General features: G+C 40.4%; 3 protein-coding genes across 9 annotated transcripts in view; 2 read left to right on the forward strand and 1 right to left on the reverse strand.

Annotated features, from left to right (window-relative positions):
- The window catches only part of TEF (TEF transcription factor, PAR bZIP family member), a 15,745-nt gene extending 4,322 nt beyond the window's left edge, over positions 1-11,423 (forward strand). The window contains exons 1-4 of one of the 2 annotated variants that reach the window (XM_072421151.1): positions 3,874-4,100; positions 9,434-9,748; positions 10,325-10,545; positions 11,166-11,421. In XM_072421151.1, coding sequence (XP_072277252.1) covers positions 3,959-4,100; positions 9,434-9,748; positions 10,325-10,545; positions 11,166-11,381 — 894 coding nt within the window. In that variant the 5' untranslated portion in view covers positions 3,874-3,958 and the 3' untranslated portion in view covers positions 11,382-11,421. Of the gene's footprint in view, positions 1-3,873; positions 4,101-9,433; positions 9,749-10,324; positions 10,546-11,165 lie in introns of those variants that run through there. The other variant, XM_072421152.1, reaches the window with a different exon arrangement.
- PICK1 (protein interacting with PRKCA 1) overlaps positions 1-20,989 on the reverse strand; it is a 624,859-nt gene that overhangs the window by 285,764 nt on the left and 318,106 nt on the right. The gene's annotated exons all lie outside the window — the stretch shown is intronic.
- Positions 8,187-20,989, forward strand: part of HMGXB4 (HMG-box containing 4) — a 22,688-nt gene continuing 9,885 nt past the window's right edge. For 4 of the 6 annotated variants that reach the window (XM_072421145.1, XM_072421148.1, XM_072421149.1 and 1 more), the window contains exons 1-5: positions 8,187-8,281; positions 12,430-12,501; positions 13,640-13,782; positions 15,742-15,820; positions 19,551-20,380. In XM_072421145.1, the coding sequence (XP_072277246.1) occupies positions 12,480-12,501; positions 13,640-13,782; positions 15,742-15,820; positions 19,551-20,380 (1,074 nt within the window). In that variant the 5' untranslated portion in view covers positions 8,187-8,281; positions 12,430-12,479. Of the gene's footprint in view, positions 8,287-12,231; positions 12,252-12,429; positions 12,502-13,639; positions 13,783-15,741; positions 15,821-19,550; positions 20,381-20,989 lie in introns of those variants that run through there. The other 2 variants (XM_072421146.1, XM_072421147.1) reach the window with 2 other exon arrangements.

Below are 20,989 nucleotides of genomic sequence, written 5' to 3' on the forward strand. Positions count from 1 at the left end.
TGTTATAATATATTATATTATATTATGTTATATTATATTATGTTTTATTATATGTTATATTATATTATATATTATATTTAAAGAAAATGGTCTCATGTAACCCACTGCACCATTCATCCTTCCCTACTAAGTGAACCTGTTCCAAACCCTGGAAATGTAAATCTGTATATAAAGAAACAAATTGTGAAATCTGAATGATTAGTGGGCTCAGACATTGGTAAATCAAACATTTTTTCTGGCTTTTAAAGGGATTATACAAATCCGGCATGTTGGTAAAATCGATCATCGGTACAAAGGTCATGTGTATGAACAATTGGCCAAATTATTGTACATGTGTGATCTTGTTTTTGGGGCTTCTAACCAATCGGTTGCCAGTCAGGAAACTGATCATACCGGTCACACAAATTTGTCCAGACCTAGGCATAAATCCCCAGACAATGCTTCTAAAAGCTGACCGACCGCTCAGACTTGTTTTTCAGTACTGATCCATCACAGATGACCATAGAATCCATGAATGGCCCCAAACCATTGCTGACATCCGGCACCAATAATACCCGGAAGTAACAATGGGGGGTGAGATGTAATCATAGCTTAGTAAATGGCAGATAAAAGGGTATAAATATATATAAAAGATATAAGTGATGAAAGGGTGAATAATCAGCATGGATTGCTTGGTGCACAATTACATGAATGATAAAAGATGTCCCAGTGAGCAATGTATTATTCTATTGAGCTGTGTGACCATTTTCCAGTCTTCATTTAGTTTAATATCTGTCGTATGAGGACTGTGACAGCGTATTTCATGCAATCCGTTGTATAATAAAATCCAGAACGTACATGTAAAGGGCCACGTGGACCTGTAGTGAGCCACAATCTTCTGCCGCAGGGTCACCCATGCTCCCAAATGCTCACAATGTTGGGAACCATAATTTGTACGAAGCTGTGACAGATCACTCCGAGGTTCCAGAAATTGTTTTTTTGGCTCTGTGGTTGCTTTTGTTAAAACCCCATATGCATGCAAAAGTGGTTATCTGCGCACATTTTGCTGCTTCCATGTGTGCCCTCATCCATGTGTGCCCTCATCCATGTGTGCCCTGCCTCCATGTGTGCCCTGCCCTGTATGTATTGGAGTAAATGTAATGAAGATAAAGGCCAATTCATTGATCACATTGCACTGTGTAAGAAATAATTGTTTCATTTTTCACTTCGCCTTATGTAAGTAACAACATAGTGAATGTTTGGGGTGTGATCTGGGCACAGGGCACAAATTAGTGCTGACTCCTTAATTAAGGTAAAAGTAAGGCAGGAAGAAGCAGGAAGAGTTCAGACCCAGTAAGGATCTCTTGGAATGAATCTGAAACAAGGCAGAATCAAATAAATATGTATGCACAGATGGAGTAACAGCTCCCAGGTGAATACCTAGGTGAATACCGCTGTGACAGATGTGAACAAGTCGCCTTTCTGGTATCTCGCATTGGAGAGCTGGAGCAGCGCATTGCAACACTGAAATCACTGGATCACCTTGAGAGGGGCCCCTAATCACTGGATCACCCTGAGAGGGGCCCCTTGCTCACTGAGCGGGCAGGTAATGGCTTAGATGTGGAGGGTGGAAAGGTTAGTCAGGATGAGCATGTAGGGAGTTGGGTAAATGTAACTAGAGGGAGTGATAGGGGCCCCCAGAAATGGAAGGCCAGCCCTGTGTTTGAGCACCCCAACATGTTTGAAAAGTTATGTGATGTGCAGGTGGCAGACCCAGTGGTGGCAACTCTAGCTGTCACTGCTACCCCTAACAGCCGGGAGAGCAGCCCATCTAGTAGTGGCGGGGGAGGGAAACGCAGGAAGGAAAAGACAATTGGTAGTCATAGGGGGTTCTATCATCAGGAGGACGGATGGAATAGTTTGTCGCCCGGATCCCTTCATTCGAATGGTTTGCTGTCTCCCTGGTGCCAGGGTTCGGCATGTGGTGGACGGAGTGGACAAACTATTGGGAGGGGCTGGACAGGACCCAGATGTCTTGGTCCATGTTAGAACTAATGACAGGATAGGTGGAAGATGGAGGATCCTTAAAAATCAGTTCAGGGAACTAGGGTTCAAGCTGAAGAAAAGGACCTCCAAGGCTCCATGTTCTCTGGAATATTGCCTGTGCCATGGCAACACAGGAAAGGTAGCGGGAGCTTAGACAGCTTAACGCATGGCTTAAGTCCTGGTGTAGAAGGGAAGGGTTTGGGTTCATAGAGCACTGGACTGACTTTTCATTGGGGTACAACCTGTATGCCAGAGAAGGTTTGCACCTAAATGAAAGGGGGTCTGCTGTGCTGGGGGAAAGATTTAGGGGAATGGTGGAGGGATATTTAAACTAGGACAGGGGGGTGGGACAGGTAAATAAGGTGGCTGGATTATTCAGATGACAAACTGCAGACGGGCCTGTACATGTGATATCCTGAGCAGGGGGACCTTGTGGGCTCTGCAAGATTTCAGGCCTTCATGGCGCAGTGTGTTACTAATTGTTTTCTTGGTGACTATGGTCCCAGCTGCCCTGAGATCATTGACAAGTTCCCCCCGTGTAGTTCTGGGCTGCTTTGTCACCGTTCTTATGATCATTGCATCTTACATGGGGCCCCAGACTGAGGGAGATGACAGTTATTTTATGTTTCTTCCATTTGTGAATTATCTCGCCAACCGTTGTCACCTTCCCACCAAGCTGGTTGGCGATAGTCTTGTAGCCCGGTCCAGCCTTGTGTAGGTCTACAATCTTATCCCTGACATCCATGGACAGCTCTTTGGTCTTGGCCATGGTGGATAGTTTGGAATCTGATTGGTTGCTTCTATGGACAGGTGTCTTATATACAGGTACACACAGCTGATTGATAAACATGGCCGGTCCATTACTTTATATATAACTATTAGGTGGGATTTTACTGATTGCCTTTATATTACACACGGCTGATTGATAAACATGGCCGGTCCATTACTTTATATATAACTATTAGGTGGGATTTTACTGATTGCCTTTATATTACACACGGCTGCTTGATAAACATGGCCGGGTTAGTGCTGTGTGCATGCAATAGGTTGTCCTAGATTGTAAGCTCTTCTGGTCAGGGTCCCCTCCTCCTCCTCCTCCTGTGTTATTGTCTGTATCTGTATTTGCAGCCCCTATGTATTGTACAGCGCTGTGTAATATGTTGGCGCTATATGTTGAATAATAATCAGGTTCACCATCTGACACAGCAATCTTTATGACTTTATCCAGATAAATAATATTACAAATATTAGATATAAAATACAAACAACTGCAGTGCAGCATTTTACTTGATATAACTTTATTAATAAAAACAAAATGATACAACTGTAAAGAAATCCTTTGCCAGGATGTCCCATCACATGACCCCAATCTTACCAACACGTGCTCCTGCCGTGTGACAGCTCGGACTGGTAAACTATGGGCGGAGACATTCCACACTTTCCACCAATCATAGGCAGCCAATGTATATACGCCCCCCAATGTAGCGTCCGCCTCCCTTATTGACGCCCCCAAGGGGAGGAGGGGCTGACATAGCAGCAAACCTCTCTAAAACGTGACTTCGCTTGAGGATCTCGTGACACTGAGGCGTGACAAGTTGCGTAAGGTAGACAGCCAACAAATCAGGAACGGTAGTTAAATCTTATGCAAATTATTGCGTGAAACAGCCAATGAGCAGCATGTTAGTTATTATTGCACTATCACAGTGCGTTTTTTTTGGTGCTGGTTTACATATTTTTTGCCACTAAGATCCACCCCCGTATACGTAAATGAGCGTGGCCTTCCGCTGGTTGGCTGAAAGATATAGTGAGAAAAGAAGCTTGTTTGCATACAGGCTGCCCGCCAACCAATCAGCACAAGGAGCTCATGAATAATTCAGTGAACGCGAATCCCCGGTCTGTACGGTTTCTCTAGTGACTCGGTGTTGTCGGTGTCATGATGTCTGCTGCACAGCTGTCAGTCGAGGCCTCCAGCGCTCCCCAGTCTCCCGGGTCTCTTCTGGGACAGTCCTTTCCGCTTGTGCTGAAGAAACTCATAGAAAATCCTCCGAAGAACTTTCTGGATGCAGGGGAAGAGGGTGAGGAGATGTAACCTGCCATGGCGGCTCCTCCGTCAGCGGACATAACCCCCATTCCTTCCTGTAGGGGCGGGCAGCCCGTGTAATATGTAATGTGCCAGGTCCGGGGGTCAGGCCGTGTAATGTGCCCGGTCGGGGGGTCAGGCCGTGTAATGTGCCCGGTCGGGGGGTTGTAGTACGCTTGCAGTATGCCTGTAGTTCGCCTGTAGTGTTCCTGTAGTGTGCCTGTAGTATGTTTGTAGTACGCTTGCAGTATGCCTGTAGTACGCCTGTAGTTCGCTTGTAGTGTTCCTGTAGTACGCTTGCAGTATGTTTGTAGTTCGCCTGTAGTGTGCCTGCAGTATGTTTGTAGTACGCTTGCAGTATGTTTATAGTTCGCCTGTAGTTCGCCTATAGTGCGCCTGTAGTATGTTTGTAGTACGCTTGCAGTATGCCTGTAGTTCGCCTGTAGTTCGCCTGTAGTGTTCCTGTAGTACGCCTGTAGTATGTTTGTAGTATATGCAAGCAGTAATTGCAGCTGGTGAGATTCACCCGTCCTTCTTATTACCTAATGAATGATTTAATTAGAAAGTGTCAGACTGCTTCTAATAATCTTTTATAGTCTGGAAGGTTATTGGATTATTTAATGTAGAGAGTGAAAGGTGATTACCATGGCAGGTAATTAGTAGCACATTCACCCAACACCTGCCAAAGAGGTAGTCACCTAATAACCTGCAGTGATATAAGTATATATTGCTGGTTTCTGCCACTAACATTTGTATTATTGGTATTTATTGTACAGCGCTGCGTAATATGCTGGCACTATAATAATCGTGTTTAATATTTCTGTGTACATGTATGTCAGCCTTCTCTCATGTCACAGTTTGGGATATATTCTGCTTTGCTAGGGGTGAATGTTTGTACTTATTGCTTTCCCTCCCTGTCCTTAGGGAAGAAGATGAATGACATCTTATAACATTACGTCCATTCCCATGACATTTGTTGTCTGCTGTTCTGGTGGTTTATGTAAAATTATTGGCCCGCTTCTGTCCTAATACCTAGATAAAAGGAGTGCCGGCATGTGATGAATACATTCACCTACAGATGTGATTTATAAGGCAGAATGAAAATCTTCTAAAGGTTTCTCTTATTAATGTCGCCCTATATTAGCCTTGTACCCCCTAGATTAGCTGGAGGCTGAATCGTGACACAAGAGAAATTCGCAATGTATTTCACGACACAAATCATACAAATAATAAACCAAATGTATTTACAAATATTAAAATACACGGAATGTATCCTTTACACTCTCCAGGATGATCTCATTCAATCTTTATTAATATCCTTTTCCAAACCCACATCCAGCTTTTATCCCACAAGCCGGCTAACCCCCAATATTTTCCAGTTGTATATTGCTGGATATGAAGATTTGCTTCTAGCCGTAGGACGAGGTGTTCAGATAATGAACTCTATCTTCCATGTAACAAACTTTGAAACGCATTGCGGCTGTCTAATCCTGAATTCCTTTATCCTGAATTCCTTTATCCTGAATTCCTTTATCCTGAATTCCTTTATCCTGAATTCCTTTATCCTGAATCCTGAATTCCTTTTTTCTCACTCCTATTGGTTTGTGCTGGGGACGGACACAACACGCATCCAATAAGATTTCAATAAGGAATGAGTTACAGAAACCCCCGCTTATATTATTTATACAGATCTGGAACCTGTTGGCATTGTTTCTTGTGAAGCATAGTTATCCTTTCACTTATTACAATTTCTAGCATTAATATTTACCTTCCAAGGTCATCTTTGAATCTTCCCGTGCAATGTAAGGTCCTGTGTTCCTGGCCTAATATCAGGAAATAATTCCCTTGCACAGTTTCAGTAATGTCCGCCTTTTCTGTCTTTTACTTGGAGCTGATGTTTGTATCTCCTTTTATCATTTCTATTGTCTCTGAACCCGTTCTGCTCCCGGATATCTTGTGAGTGAAATCTAAGCCTGTGCCTTAAGCTGCGTACACACGGAGCCCTAAATTGAATCGTATTGAAACCTGAAATGGGTTCTAACCTTTTTTATCTGGGAGAAGAAGTTTTGGCTAGACACAAACTTTTAGAAAATACACTCATAACTAGTGTTGGTTCGTATTCGAACACAAAGTCAATAGTGGGAAAATTCAGGGTTTTTTTAGGGACTGGAAAGAACTGCAAGAACATTCGGGAGCAGAGCTCTGCTCCCCTGATTGCTCTTGCAGCCCTTTAAAAAAAGAAAAAAAGAATATACGGTGAAGAACACCAATTTTTGTAGCGGGATTTTATAGGCCAATATCAACAACTTGTATGATGAAAATAACACAATTGTATTAATATTTACATTAAAAAACTCATTTCAAATACATGAAACCATAAAACCATTGTTACACGCAATAACCTCTCCTCACAAATCGGAGTAATTTGAGTATTCTTGCAGCCCTTTACTAGTTGTACGTGTTCCTGGATAGAGTTTCAGGAGTCCTGTGTTCCTGAATAGAGAAACACATAGTAGAGGGCAGCAACAGCTGTCAGCTCCGCTCCCCTGGTTGCCGCCGCCGCCCTGTACTAGTAGTATGTGTACTTGGATAGAGTTTCAGGAGTCCTGTGTTCCTGAATAGAGAAACTCTATCCAGGAATAGGGATAATGCTCCCTGATTGGCTGAGGAAAGCTTTCCTCAGCTAATCAGAACGCACTAGAGGTTTTGAATGGGGAGATTTGGGGAGACGCTTGAGCTGTCATCAGGGTTTACCTTTCCTCAGCCAATCACAGATAACTAGAGGTGATGAATGGGGAGACTTGTCCCTATTTACCTCTAGTGCCCCGGGATCCCACACTGACAGGAGGATTCCCACGGCTATGCAGCAATGTGAATCATCCTGTCTGTGGGATAACCTGTAAAAAAAAAAAAAGTTAAACAAATCACACACATTCAATAAATTACTTTAACATTATTATTTTTTTTTTTAACACATTCTTTACACACGAATTTGTGCCGTCCAATCCCGTGTTTTTTGGGTCGGGTCTACCTGGTCGAATATAAGGACAACCTGAATTCGAACACCAACACTACTCATAACAGTCAGTGACCACCATTGCAAACGAATGTTATTTATTCATCATGCGGCTGTACAGGGCTGTGTACTGTAAAGTGGAATGTTACCTTAGTTTGGGGTATTGTGCTATGGAAAGGTAATCTGTGGATTGTAGTTCAGAAGGGTAAATATGAATAGCTATGATATATTCCTGTGTGTGTAATTATTATTGTAGGATATTGATTGCTTTGAAAAGTGGCAGCTAAGCGATCACGAGATGCTCGGCGACTAAAAGAAAACCAAATTACTGTGCGGGCAGCCTTTTTGGAAAAAGAAAACACCGCACTTCGCACAGAGGTGGCTGAACTTCGCAAAGAATTGGGAAAATGCAGGAACATCATTTCCAAATACGAGAGCCAATATGGACAGTTGTAAGCATCTTCTAACTTACCTTTTCCAATCTCCATCTTATAACCATAGTGGGGCTGGCAGAAAACGTGTTTGTTACATCAACAATATACATCATTAGGGGCAGATTCGGACAGATAAGCTATTTGTTGTTTGTTAACAGGGCTGTAAAGAGGTTTTGTGTTCTGCAACCCATTTGAGGGAAATAAAAATGTTCATCAGTGCTAAGCAATAGAGGAGATTATGGATAACTATGTAAGTTCTGGTATTGTGCTCATAGGCATAACAATCTAATATAGATCTGTGTTTCTACCAGAAATATTACATAGCAGATTCTGACACTTTCCAAACTGTCTCAGATGAGGGCTGTATTTTCCTATGGAGGAGCCCCAGTGCTGATATGTGTGCAGTGAGCTGGCTGCACCCCCATCTCTTAGTACTGATTTCCCCCTAACATGTAGGTGAGGTAATACAAAGGCATGGCTCCTCTCCTTCACATGAGGTCTATACACGAATCCCCTTATCCCGGTCATACCCCAGGCGGGAGAGCACACGAGATCCAAGCCTTTCCTCAGCAACGAGCTAGACATCTCCGCACTGCACCGGCACTCCACAGAGCCCACGTGACCAACACGGCCGGAAGTGACGTCAAACAAGTGCGCGGCGCGGACAGAGCCGGCTGGGTCCGCTGTGTATGAGAAAAACCCGGGGACTATGGAGGCGGGAGGACGGTAAGGTGAGGGGGGAGGGGCAATAAGGTAAGGTTAGGGGTAGACGGGGGAGGGGCAATAAGGTAAGGTTAGGGGTAGACGGGGGGAGGGCAGTAAGGTGAGAAGGAAAATAATTTTGTCTTCTCCATCTTGTATCAGAATCATGAATTTAGGAAAGCTGAGTGCATTGTGGGGTGACTGTCCTGTAAATCTCATTAGGTTTCCTTTGTGTATATTAAGCAAAGTATAATAAGAGACAATGACTAATAAACTGGGAGCTGAGAGAAGATGGCCGGGATTCCTGAAGGATTGATGATTATTTCACCTGAGTAAAGAGGAACTATACTCAAAACACACATCACACTATTACCTTCAAACCCGCAGGGCAGACCCATCACTCCGGGTCCCGAGTTGTCCCGGGGCCAGCGCTCTGGGTGCCGCCATCTTCTCTTCCGTGTTCTTCATCCCAGTCACCTGACCCAGGCGCGAGATCACGTGACGTAGGATGGGAAAAGAATTTGCCGATCCCACTGCACATGTGTGAGGTCGGCAAGGTTTTTTCTTTGAGCAGAAAGAGGGCCCGAGAGCCCCCCGGGATGGCTGACGTGGGCTTTGTGCTCCCATTCATTCTCCATGCCTAGGTGGCTGAGAATTGGGGGGGGGTCGTCGTCCATCGTCCATGGATCCGCCAGGACGGTCGTCGGACGATGGACGACGACCGACTGTACACACGGCAGATTTTCACCCGATAATTGGCCGATACCGATTATCGGGCGAGAAAAATTTGCCGTGTGTACGCAGCTTTAGTTGTAGACAAATTGTGAGGTTTTTATTCCCTGGTAATACTAGAACATGGAAATAGTGAGCTGCTCTGATTTACCTGACAACCTGGATTCACCTTTACCGGAGGTCTTCTACTGCTAAATCGGACATTGCCATCTGCGCAATGCTTTTATTTTCTCATGTATTATTAGTTAAGTATTTTTGCATAATTTTTCTAGATGATAGAGCTATAGAAATGTGAAGAGTTTTTATGATCCAATTATTATTTATAAAAATCCATATTTCTTGAATAGAAATCTTTGTCATATTTTTTACAGATTACCGTTATGATGCAGTTGTACGGAGAAACAAATCTTATTATATATTCTATGTCTTTCTCATGTTTTCTAGAAAAAGACAAGAGCAAATTGGACAAAGATGACAGCCTTGATGGAAATTCGTTGTCTGTCTCTGCTGCGCTCATGCCTCCTATCTGGGATAAAACCATTCCTTATGATGGTGAATCTTTCCACTTGGAGTACATGGACCTTGATGAATTCCTGTTTGAGAATGGCATTCCATCCAGCCCAACGCAGCTTGCCCAGGCAGTTGAAAACCCGCTCATGCCAGTTGCTGAGCTAGAAGATGAAGATGAAGAGGAAACGGCTTCTACTTCTCTTTCCCCGGTGTCACCATCAGGTTTACTGCAAACATCTGCAAGCAAAGGTGAGTTTCCCTAATTGTCTTTGATCATATTATTTATTTTATTGAGAATTCCTATGAAAATCTAATCTTTATTTAGACACATTTATTAAGGACCAATAAATTATTCTTTTCCACAGGTTAGGAAGCTTTATTATGACATCTTGTCAAATTGTATAAATTCTGCTCATCTCAGAAAATCAGGGATTGCTAGCGCAACTCACTTTGTTCTAATAAAGCCTGTGTAGGGGGGGGGGACCCCGACCCAAAAACCTTTATTCCCTGCTTTTGTATGTCCAAATACAGAATTCGAACACCAACACTACTCATAACAGTCAGTGACCACCATTGCAAACGAATGTTATTTATTCATCATGCGGCTGTACAGGGCTGTGTACTGTAAAGTGGAATGTTACCTTAGTTTGGGGTATTGTGCTATGGAAAGGTAATCTGTGGATTGTAGTTCAGAAGGGTAAATATGAATAGCTATGATATATTCCTGTGTGTGTAATTATTATTGTAGGATATTGATTGCTTTGAAAATGTCTATGCTTTTATTATGCTGCATATTAATTGTTTTGTTTTATGCTTCCAATGCAGACATCCCACTAAAAGAAGAAATTGATCCTCCTAGTCCTATTGACCCAGAGAAAGTAGAAGTGGATGTACATTTTAATCCCGACCCTACTGATCTGGTGCTTTCCAGTGTGCCAGGAGGAGAATTATTTGATCCTAGAAAACATAAATTTGCAGATGAGGATTTAAAACCACAGCCCATGATCAAGAAAGCAAAAAAAGTATATGTACCCGAAGAACTAAAGGTACATGTTACATTTACTTCTATTCGTTTTTAATCTAAACAGTTTACATGAAAGTTTTTACCTTTGGGGTGTTTTACTAGTAAACACTGCAAGTGACATTGTTCCCCTTTGCACGGAGCCCCTGTAGCCTGAAAATCCTAAAGCTTTCTAAAAAAGGATCGCAATCACAGCTGTGACACGTCACCCTATTACCGTGCAGTTGGTGCATGTTCGGTTAGTTCACTTAGGAAATGTATGTAGGCGGCTAATAATCACTAGTAGGCAGTACATAATAGACAGCTAATAATCACTAGTCCTTTTAAAGACCATCATTCCAAGTACCATGGTCCGCTAGTTTTCCAATGACAGTCATGTGCCATCCTCAAAGATAACATAAATTACAGAACCTCCAGCTGCTCTGTCTGCAACTAGTGTCAAGCTGCAGATTTTCACTGGCTCATAAAATGTAGTAAACTAGTTCTTTCTTTGGAACTATAGGGCCCAGAAATTACTTTGGGACACTTATGATAACATGACAGTCTTATTTTTTATTAGATTTTTTTTTAGTTTTTTATTCTGGGATATTATTTTATTATGCATTTAGTCCAGACTCACTATTTATGTTGGTGATTTTTTTATAGGATGAAAAGTACTGGAACAGACGAAAGAAAAATAACGTGGCAGCTAAGCGATCACGAGATGCTCGGCGACTAAAAGAAAACCAAATTACTGTGCGGGCAGCCTTTTTGGAAAAAGAAAACACCGCACTTCGCACAGAGGTGGCTGAACTTCGCAAAGAATTGGGAAAATGCAGGAACATCATTTCCAAATACGAGAGCCAATATGGACAGTTGTAAGCATCTTCTAACTTACCTTTTCCAATCTCCATCTTATAACCATAGTGGGGCTGGCAGAAATTGAAGTATAAATGACAGCTCCAAGGCTCGCTATATGAAAAGTGTTACAGATGGTATGACAATTTTGTCCTAAACATACTCCAGCAACAAAGTTTTTATAGGGCATGTTTGTGCCTAATCCTGCTTGAATGAATAGAAAAATAATAAATAATTGAGTATTCTAGTAAACACTGAATTAAAAAGGATTTTTTTTACTTTTTTTTTCTTTAACACTTGCAGCTTTAACAAATGAATCAAACTCAATGAGTTATTGCTCAGCAGTTCAGGCTTTATTTCCACTCTTCCAGCTACTACTGCACTGTTGCCTAAAATCCCATGCACTGTAAATCCTTTGTCACATTGTATTGTTTACTTGCAATGCAAGTATTGTATGTACTGTATATCGTAAAAAATAGGCATGGAAAATCAGTTTTAAAATATATCAATTTTAAATGCTCACACCAAAAATAGACATTTTAACATGCCTAGGAAATGGAAAGCTTAGTAAATATTTATGTATTACCTATATAGTCTAAAATATAGTCCTATTGCTTTTGGAAAATGTGTGTGTCAGTTTGCTTGTAAATTTGGCTTATAGATGTCATTAATAATTTGCTTTCTCTTTTTGTGTGTGGCTATCCCTGTGTTTTCACTCTTGGTAACAAATACAGTCAAAGAAATTGTTATATCCATTGCTGTGTATCTAGCTAGTGAAATTTAATTTAAATATTCATATCTATTTATATGACTATATACAGTTTGATGTGTCAGGCTTGTTGTACTACATGCAATGTGACAGGAATCAGTAATAGGCTATACTTCTATTTCATGGTCTGTATGTAGTAACAGATGTTAATCTTTGATAACTTGTTGTACTTCTTTAACCTACATACACTGTACTAGAATTATAATTGTAATAGAATTAGTATTGTTTTCAGCTTTTAGGATATGTTATTAAAAAAACATTTGCTGCTTGCCCTAAATTGTTAATGAACCTATCCTTTTGCAGGTAAATGATGTGAATGATTGTTTACCATTCAATCTGTGTTGGACCTAGGTATGGCATTTGTTGACTCGGAAGGTAAGAATTTTTACCTGTATACATTTTGAAACCCATAATAGTATAAGTAATAAGGATTCTGTAATCTGATAACAGAAAGTGCCTTGTCGTTATGGTACAAACTTCTTTGGGCATTGAGTGGAAAGTAACGTAATGGTATCAGTACTGGCCTAATATTGAAAATGTGTTGTTTTCAGCCAGGCCTTAGTGGATTTACTGGTATTTAGGCCATTGTTGCCTTGCTGCGTTCAGTTCAGCTTCAGCTTTTTGTACAGAGGGTTTCACATGTTCCTCAAGCACCCTCTGATACACCATAGAATTCATGATGGATTCTATGATGGTGAGCTGGCCAGGTCCTGCTGCAGCAAAGCATCTTCAAACCATGACACTTCCACCTCCATGCTTCACAGTTAGTATGAGGTTCTTTTCCTCGAATGCTGTATTTAGTTTACACCAAACATGTCCTCTGTGCAAGTTGTGCAGTCTCTTTCTGATGGTAGAGGCATGCACTTTCCTATAACAGTAGCAAGAGTGTGCCGTAACTCCCGTGATGACATTTTAGGGTTTTTGGAGACTTGTTTTTAGCATCTTGCAATCTGCCTTTGAGGTAAACTTGCTTGGACGCCAGACCTGGTCACATTGGCAGCGATTTTGAAAGTTCTCCACTTGTAGACTATTTTCAAAGGCTTGACTGCTAGACACAAGCAAACACACTGCTGTTCCCTTGATTTTGTCACTTTTAGGATCTACAGAGCTGGCATCTTCTATATAATCACTTCCTGACAATAGAACATCAGCACTGCTTGTAACACCATTAATCAGTACAACAACAACTTTACATCAGCAACACCATCCACAATATCTACTAGAAATTCACTGGATTGCTTACACGTTCATAAATACAAGGAAGTGGGAAGGATAACTTTCTTATAATTACATAGTTTATATTTTAAATGATATATTTTACAGTAACAATATACGGGACGAAGGTCGTTTTCATTGTAAACCTGGTGTTAACTGAAAATGAATCTTACTGCCTTTGGTTTAGCCCAGTATATAATTTTTTTTACCTTACAAGCAGAAATACGGCTTAGCATTTGATACAAAAAGCTGTGGAAGTTCCAAGTGCTTTAGTACTTGCTGATTTGTTTTTGATCAGACATTTTGGACCGTGGAATGGAAGATGTGAGTTTGGCAGCTGGTCGGAGCCAGCGGGAGAAGAAAAGATCATACAAGGATCTTCTACGTGAGGAAGAAGAGATTGCCGAGCAAGTCCGTAAGTCATCCAAAAAGAGATCCAAGGTAAGATTTGTTTTTCCAGGTACTGTATATTGTCTGCAGTCTATTCCTCTTTTAGGTGTAGTTAAAGTGGACCTAAATTAAAATTTTTACTTTACATAAAAGGGGTAGACAACCCTTTACTGTAAATAAAGTAAAAAAATATTCTTTTTTTTTTTTTTACTGCAATGCCAAAAAGCATCTAATCCCCAAGACTGAATGGGAGCGCAGAGCCTCCCGGATACCTATGTCATGCATCTCGGGAGGCTTCTGGTCGAGATCGGGCATGCGCAGAAGGGGTGTTTTCCTATACTAAGGGAAAAGAGATGCCAATCTCGCACATGCGCAGTGAGTTCGCCACTTCCCCCCCATTTTACAGTGGCTACGTCACCCGATCTTACGCCTGCACATTGAGCGAGTGATGTAGCCATGAGTAGGTTGAAGATGGCAGCGCCGGGATGAAGGTCATGACAGAGGTGATAATGTGAAACTGTATCAAATGCCTTTACTTTGCTCACTATGTAAGTGTAAATTAGTTTCCACGGAAGCTAGAACCAGCTGTTAGGTGATATCTCTTCTTTACTATCCCTGATTTTAAATAGCAGGTCATAACACCTCAACACCATAATGTACCTCAACTTTAGTGACCCATGGGTTAGCACTCTGGCCTTTGCTGTGCTGGGTCCCAGGTTTGAATCTCGGCCAGGACACTATCTGCATGGAGTTTGCAGGTATTCCTTGTGTTTGCATGGTTTCCTCCAGGTACCCTGATTTACATCCCCGCCCAAAAAAAAAAAAAAATTCGACCTTAGACTGTGTTAAAGACATATGACTATGTGAGCCCCTTTTAGGGAAAGCTAGTGGCATGACTATGGACTTTATAAAGCTCTGCGTAATATGTCAGCGCTATATAAATACTGTATAATAATATTCTGTTGTTCATTTAAGTTTATTTTATCTAGTTCATGAAATTGAATGTGTTTGTTGCAATATGGAGTGAATATAAATGAATTAATGCAGCTTTTAATTTGTTATAAATTTTCCAGTTTAACCTCCCTGGTGGTATTAATAATAAGTATTTTTAAATGTAAAAGTGGTAAATACTTATTATTTTAAATTTCCCGCCTGGTCTCGCCTCCCAGCTGCACGGTGTTTTACGTATGTTATAGTGTATATAGTATTATCATATAGTGTTTTACTTATGTTTTTAGGAGATTGATGTAACAGTTGGGGCATCAGAATTTCATAAGAAGAAAAAAAAGCATTCCTCTGATGACACATATTACCCAGGTGCGTGTCTCCAGCAAATACACATGAACAATTTAATGACTACTATTATATTATTCAGCATTATAAATTATTATCTAGCAAATCTTATTTCTCTTGAATCAGAGCTGGATAGATCCTGCCACCTTGGGGATTTCAAAAAGGGAGACCCAGCAACCTCTGTATGGTTTCTTCCATGCAGAACCTTTGGGAAAGTGCTGACCTCCTCATGTCCCTCATGTCATGCAGTGCTAGTATGTAAAATAAGAAAAGTTTAGCCCCTTGGAATAGAAAGAAAAATGATTCCCTTTGTTCAGTACAATATTAAAGTGGAACTAAACGTGGAGTACTCAATTGTTCCTGTTCCATTGCAGGCTGCACCATCTTCTTCCTCATAACAATTATCTGCCATCCCAAATTGCTGGGCTGTGATGATGGAACTCCCGCACAGGCTTGTGTTTGTTCATTCCGGGGATTAGGGGTATCATGGCATCCAAAGCTGAAGTTGCGCATGGGTTGCTTATCTTTGTGACAGATACCCAGAGGCAGGTAGCGGGGGTTATTGCAGAAGGGGCAATAATCACCTGCCTGATCCTGAACTCATAAGAGTGGCCAATGAGCATTTTGTGCCTTTAGTTTAACTGATACCAATGATGTGTTTTACGTATGTTATAGTGTATATAGTATTATCATATAGTGTTTTACTTATGTTTTTAGGAGATTGATGTAACAGTTGGGGCATCAGAATTTCATAAGAAGAAAAAAAAGCATTCCTCTGATGACACATATTACCCAGGTGCGTGTCTCCAGCAAATACACATGAACAATTTAATGACTACTATTATATTATTCAGCATTATAAATTATTATCTAGCAAATCTTATTTCTCTTGAATCAGAGCTGGATAGATCCTGCCACCTTGGGGATTTCAAAAAGGGAGACCCAGCAACCTCTGTATGGTTTCTTCCATGCAGAACCTTTGGGAAAGTGCTGACCTCCTCATGTCCCTCATGTCATGCAGTGCTAGTATGTAAAATAAGAAAAGTTTAGCCCCTTGGAATAGAAAGAAAAATGATTCCCTTTGTTCAGTACAATATTAAAGTGGAACTAAACATGGAGTACTCAATTGTTCCTGTTCCATTGCAGGCTGCACCATCTTCTTCCTCATAACAATTATCTGCCATCCCAAATTGCTGGGCTGTGATGATGGAACTCCCGCACAGGCTTGTGTTTGTTCATTCCGGGGATTAGGGGTATCATGGCATCCAAAGCTGAAGTTGCGCATGGGTTGCTTATCTTTGTGACAGATACCCAGAGGCAGGTAGCGGGGGTTATTGCAGAAGGGGCAATAATCACCTGCCTGATCCTGAACTCATAAGAGTGGCCAATGAGCATTTTGTGCCTTTAGTTTAACTGATACCAATGATTTTTTTTGGCTATCTGTAAGGGTGACATTCTTCCCACTGGCCAGTGATGTTAGAGGCATTTTTCTTACTGACAACCAAACTAATGTACTGTGAGCTGTGGATATAGAAATATTATAAGATTCCTTGAAGACAAAAAATATTTGAAGGGTTCCCCCCCTGGATGTTCCTTCTTTTCTATTTTCACTTATCTGCAGGACTATGGAATACCTTTTCACATATGTTCTGACCTTGAGAATTAAAAGGAAGTTCCTGTGGCTGATTAAAGTTGGTAGTGCTTGTAGTAGTAACTGTCTCTCTGATATTGTATATATTGTGACAGATGAATATTCTGTCTTGCACATTTCCTGCCATTTTGTGCTTGACCAGCCAGTCTAGTTGGTAATTGATCAGCTGGAACAGAACACATGTGTATGATATGCTGCCCTTTTTATTGTAAAAAAATAAATAAAATAAAGGTTACCTAAGGATTCGAGATAAATTAACAAAATAACATATATGGTTTCTTTCAGTGTGTCCTGTGCACTATTCAAGTCATAAACCATAGTTCTCCTCAGAAAGATCCAGCGGGTTGCTGCGCCCAGCTTCCATGCCTCCCCTGCCCACCTCTCATTCACTCCTCCGATCCTTTGAACAGATCTCAGTGAGGTTGCTCTGTGCTCGGCTGTCATCCGTTTAGAGGATCGGCGGGGAGCTCAGCACACGGTTCAGCCCTGATAGGAGTGGGATACAGGCAGCCCTGCCCCCATTGGAATTTCTATTAAAAAAAACCTGCTTCCAAAATGTATCCGCTCAAGTGTGCGTGTACAACGACATCATCGGTAGCTGCATGTGTGTGTGAATGCTGCATGTCGTATTCTGCAACCTTACAACTCACTGTGTAGAAACCTTCATATCCCATAAACCATATGTCCTAATAGTGCATAGCTAATAGTAACCAAAATATCCGCTCCCCAGCTTTAAAGATATGGGCGTAACACATTTAAAAAAAAGGATAAAAATACGTTTGGGTTGCTGTTTTTAAAGAAAGTGCGCCTAGGAGTCCTGAATTGAAAATGCAAATTGGGGACCCCTGGGGCCACTTACATAGCAAGGTGCATTGGAGTAGGGCCAATGTATACCTACCTGTCACAAATCTATAACTGTCAAACTATGCTACCGTTTGCTTCTGCTCTGAATGCCAATTTCTCCCGAGCATCAGGATGCAAATGGGGGACACCTTTGGCTAACTCCTATAATTTCATTACTATAGCATCATTAGAACATAAAGAACTCTGCCCATCAAAATGGGCTGCCCTGCCCTGTTACGCATTACTGCCTACATCTAGAACTCCCAATTTCTCTGGAATGGGGAGGTGTAAGAAACCAAAATGTGTGGGGAACAGCTGTGGATAACATCCCTTAAAATTCCTTCACTTTATTATTGGAACATAAACTCTGCCCACTAAAACAAAATGGGGTTCTGGTCCTGGAAGGGTACAGACGTGTAACAGGGCAGTGTGTTTTTATGAATAGAATTTTTATAATGTTAAATGTGATTATGTTCTAGTAAAAACGTCAAGCTGTTGAACATATTCCGGTGAATGGTCCTAAAATCATTTTAGGCTCTCCATTTAAAATTAAATTTCACAATATAATTAGGCAGCACAGTAGCTCAGTGGTTAGCACTCTGGCCTTTGCAGTGCTAGGTCCCAAGTTCCCGGCCAGGACTTTATCTGCATGGAGTTTGTAGGTTCTCCCTATGTTTACTCCGGGTACTCCGGTTCAAAAAACATGCAGTTAGGGTAATTGGCTCCCCCCAGAATTGACCTTAGACTGTACTAAAGACATATGATTGTGGTAGAGACATTAGATTGTGATCTCCTGTGTAATGTACTGTGTAATAATATTTTAAAGCGGACCTGAACTAAAATTTTTCTTAACATAAAAGGGTAGACAACCCTTTTATATAAAGTAAAAATATTATTAATTCCAGGGGGGCATGGGACACGATTGAGGAAAGTTCCAGTGCAATTAACCTTCCTAGCGGTACATTTCTGTCTGGATTTATATGTCTAAAAGCGGTACATTGTTTTTTGTGAAAATTTATTTTACAGTATAATATAAAAGTATGAGTATAACAAAGTTTGAAACACAAAATCATGTCAAAATAATAAATTAAATAAATTTAAAAAATATATATTTTTTAAAAAAATATTTTAAAAAAATAAATAAATATTATCCTCATACTATTATAATATACTGTAAAATAATGTTCATGAAAGACAATGTACTGCTTTTACACATATAAATCCAGTGTATTGCATTCAATACAGTTATTTTGTATTGAATGCAATACAAACCGATTTGAAATTCCCGACGCGCCCCCAACGCAATGGTCGGATGATCTCATCATATGTAATGTGTGCAATGTATCTAGCCCATGTATGCTAACAATGTTGATTAACTCTTTCTGAAACTTGGTATAAGGAAATAGGCATGTATATTTTTTAACTGTTTCTTAATGAAGAAAGTTAAAGGTATATGACAATTTTTTATAAATCCACTGTCGTTAAAGTCCGGTATGTTTCTTGGTGTTGTATTCTTCTTTTTTCTTTTTAGACTTCATCATTTTACATTGATTTGTGTCTTTGTGTCTTTTTCTGGAATATGAACCTATAAAAATGCCTAACACTAATATTTGCCACATAACTTAAGCATAATAAAGTTTCAAAGGTTTTTGATCTAAAAACTTGCAGTTTCTGTTGTCCTTTTAGGAGTCAGGCATGCATGGAAGAATTTAATAACAATCTGATCTGTGTGCTAGCTCTTTCCTTGTAACATGTTATGACTTTACAGTGCAATAGCAGCTGCTCCTGATTGTCTTGGCTGTGTTGTCAGCCAGCATGATGTTGTCAAAGTAAACATTGCTAGACATGGAACCTCATATTGGCTGTTCTCTAATTGTAACATAAATGACATTAGTAGTTTCAGCAGCTTGTTTTCAAACAATATTCAGTTATGTATTATCTTGTTACTGTTACTTTACAGTGCTGTTGTTTTTCCTCTACATCTTTCTTATAAAATTCTGCTTACATTTGTTCTTCATTATTTTATCTACAGAAATATCTTCCTCAGATGTGAAAAAGAAGAAAAAGCATTTTCTTCCTAGTTCCTCTCCTTCCCCCTCAGATACAGCTATGGATCTCCTCAAATCCATTTCATCCCCTGTGGTTTCTTCAAGCAAACACTCATCCAAAAAAGGCGAGAAGATTCTGGCATCCCCTGTCGGCATTCAGTCTTTAGCAAAAGCAACCCGGAAAGAACATAGTAAAAAGGATGAAGACACTGCTGAGGATCTGACCCACAAATCAAAAAAGCCTAAACCTCTAACTTTACGTGAGCCAGAAGGTTTAAAAATGAAACTTATTCTTTCCCCCAAAGAGAAGACAAGTGACCGACCCCTCCCAGCACAAGAAAGTCCAGGAAATAGTGATAAAAGTTCTTCCAAAAAGAGCAGCAAGAAATCTAGGGATGAAACGGAGAAGATTAGCCACAAGAAGCACAAAAAGGAAAGCCACACGCCACGGCATAGTGGTACTCCAGATACAGCGTCTTCTTCTGGAGGGGAACTTGAGACGGGAGAACTTGTAATTGATGATTCCATTCGGGACGTAAAGAAGAAAAAGAAATCGAAAAAGAGTAAAAAGAAAAAGGATAAACACAAGGAAGACAAACATAGGAAACACAGTAAGAGCAAGAGGGAGCATGGATTAGAAAGCCCAAAACCTGTGATAGCTAGTGTGCTTCCTTCATCACCAAATTCTACAGCTGCAGCATCCCCTCCTCCACCACCATTACCTGGTCCAGCAGACACAACACCTATGCCAACACCCGTGCCTCTTCCTGAAGGAACAATAGACAAGAAAAAGAAGAAAGAAGAGGCAGAAAAGGTAAATAAGGAAAATTATTGGCAGTTTACCTGCAGGTTGCAGGCATTGTGTATTTCCATTGCTATTCCCTATTAGTTTTGTATAGTCCTTAGATCGTTGCCTAGTTTTATTTGCATAAATCAGTTTTTGCTACAGTTGGCCTATGTTAACCTGTACACAAACGTTTGAGGTGCTTAAATTATTTTGACAAAGGAAAATAATTCTTAAAAAGTAAAGGTAAATATTTTGTTTTGTTTGAAGACTTTTTGTAATAATAAATAGGATTACCTTTGGCACAGAATTATATTTCTTCCCCCCACTTATATATAATATTACTCTTTATAGTAAAGTTTATCAATATGCCTCTAAAATAATAGCAAATTATGTAAAAGTTGAAAAATAAATAATACTGTATTACTATAATGTTAGATAATATATGCCATTTTATAGGACACAAAGTAACCAGAATCAATTTAAATTGAATAGCTGATAAACAGCTTAGCATTACCATAAACATACTTGGATATGCAAATAAGTGTATATATAGGTTCAGCAACATTCTAGACCTTTTTAATTCTGGCTTTGGATCTGTCAATTCCACTGAGCTAAGTCACATTGCAACATTTCTCT

Source organism: Pyxicephalus adspersus, chromosome 8, assembly GCF_032062135.1.
Source record: "Pyxicephalus adspersus chromosome 8, UCB_Pads_2.0, whole genome shotgun sequence".
Classification (NCBI taxonomy): domain Eukaryota; kingdom Metazoa; phylum Chordata; class Amphibia; order Anura; family Pyxicephalidae; genus Pyxicephalus; species Pyxicephalus adspersus.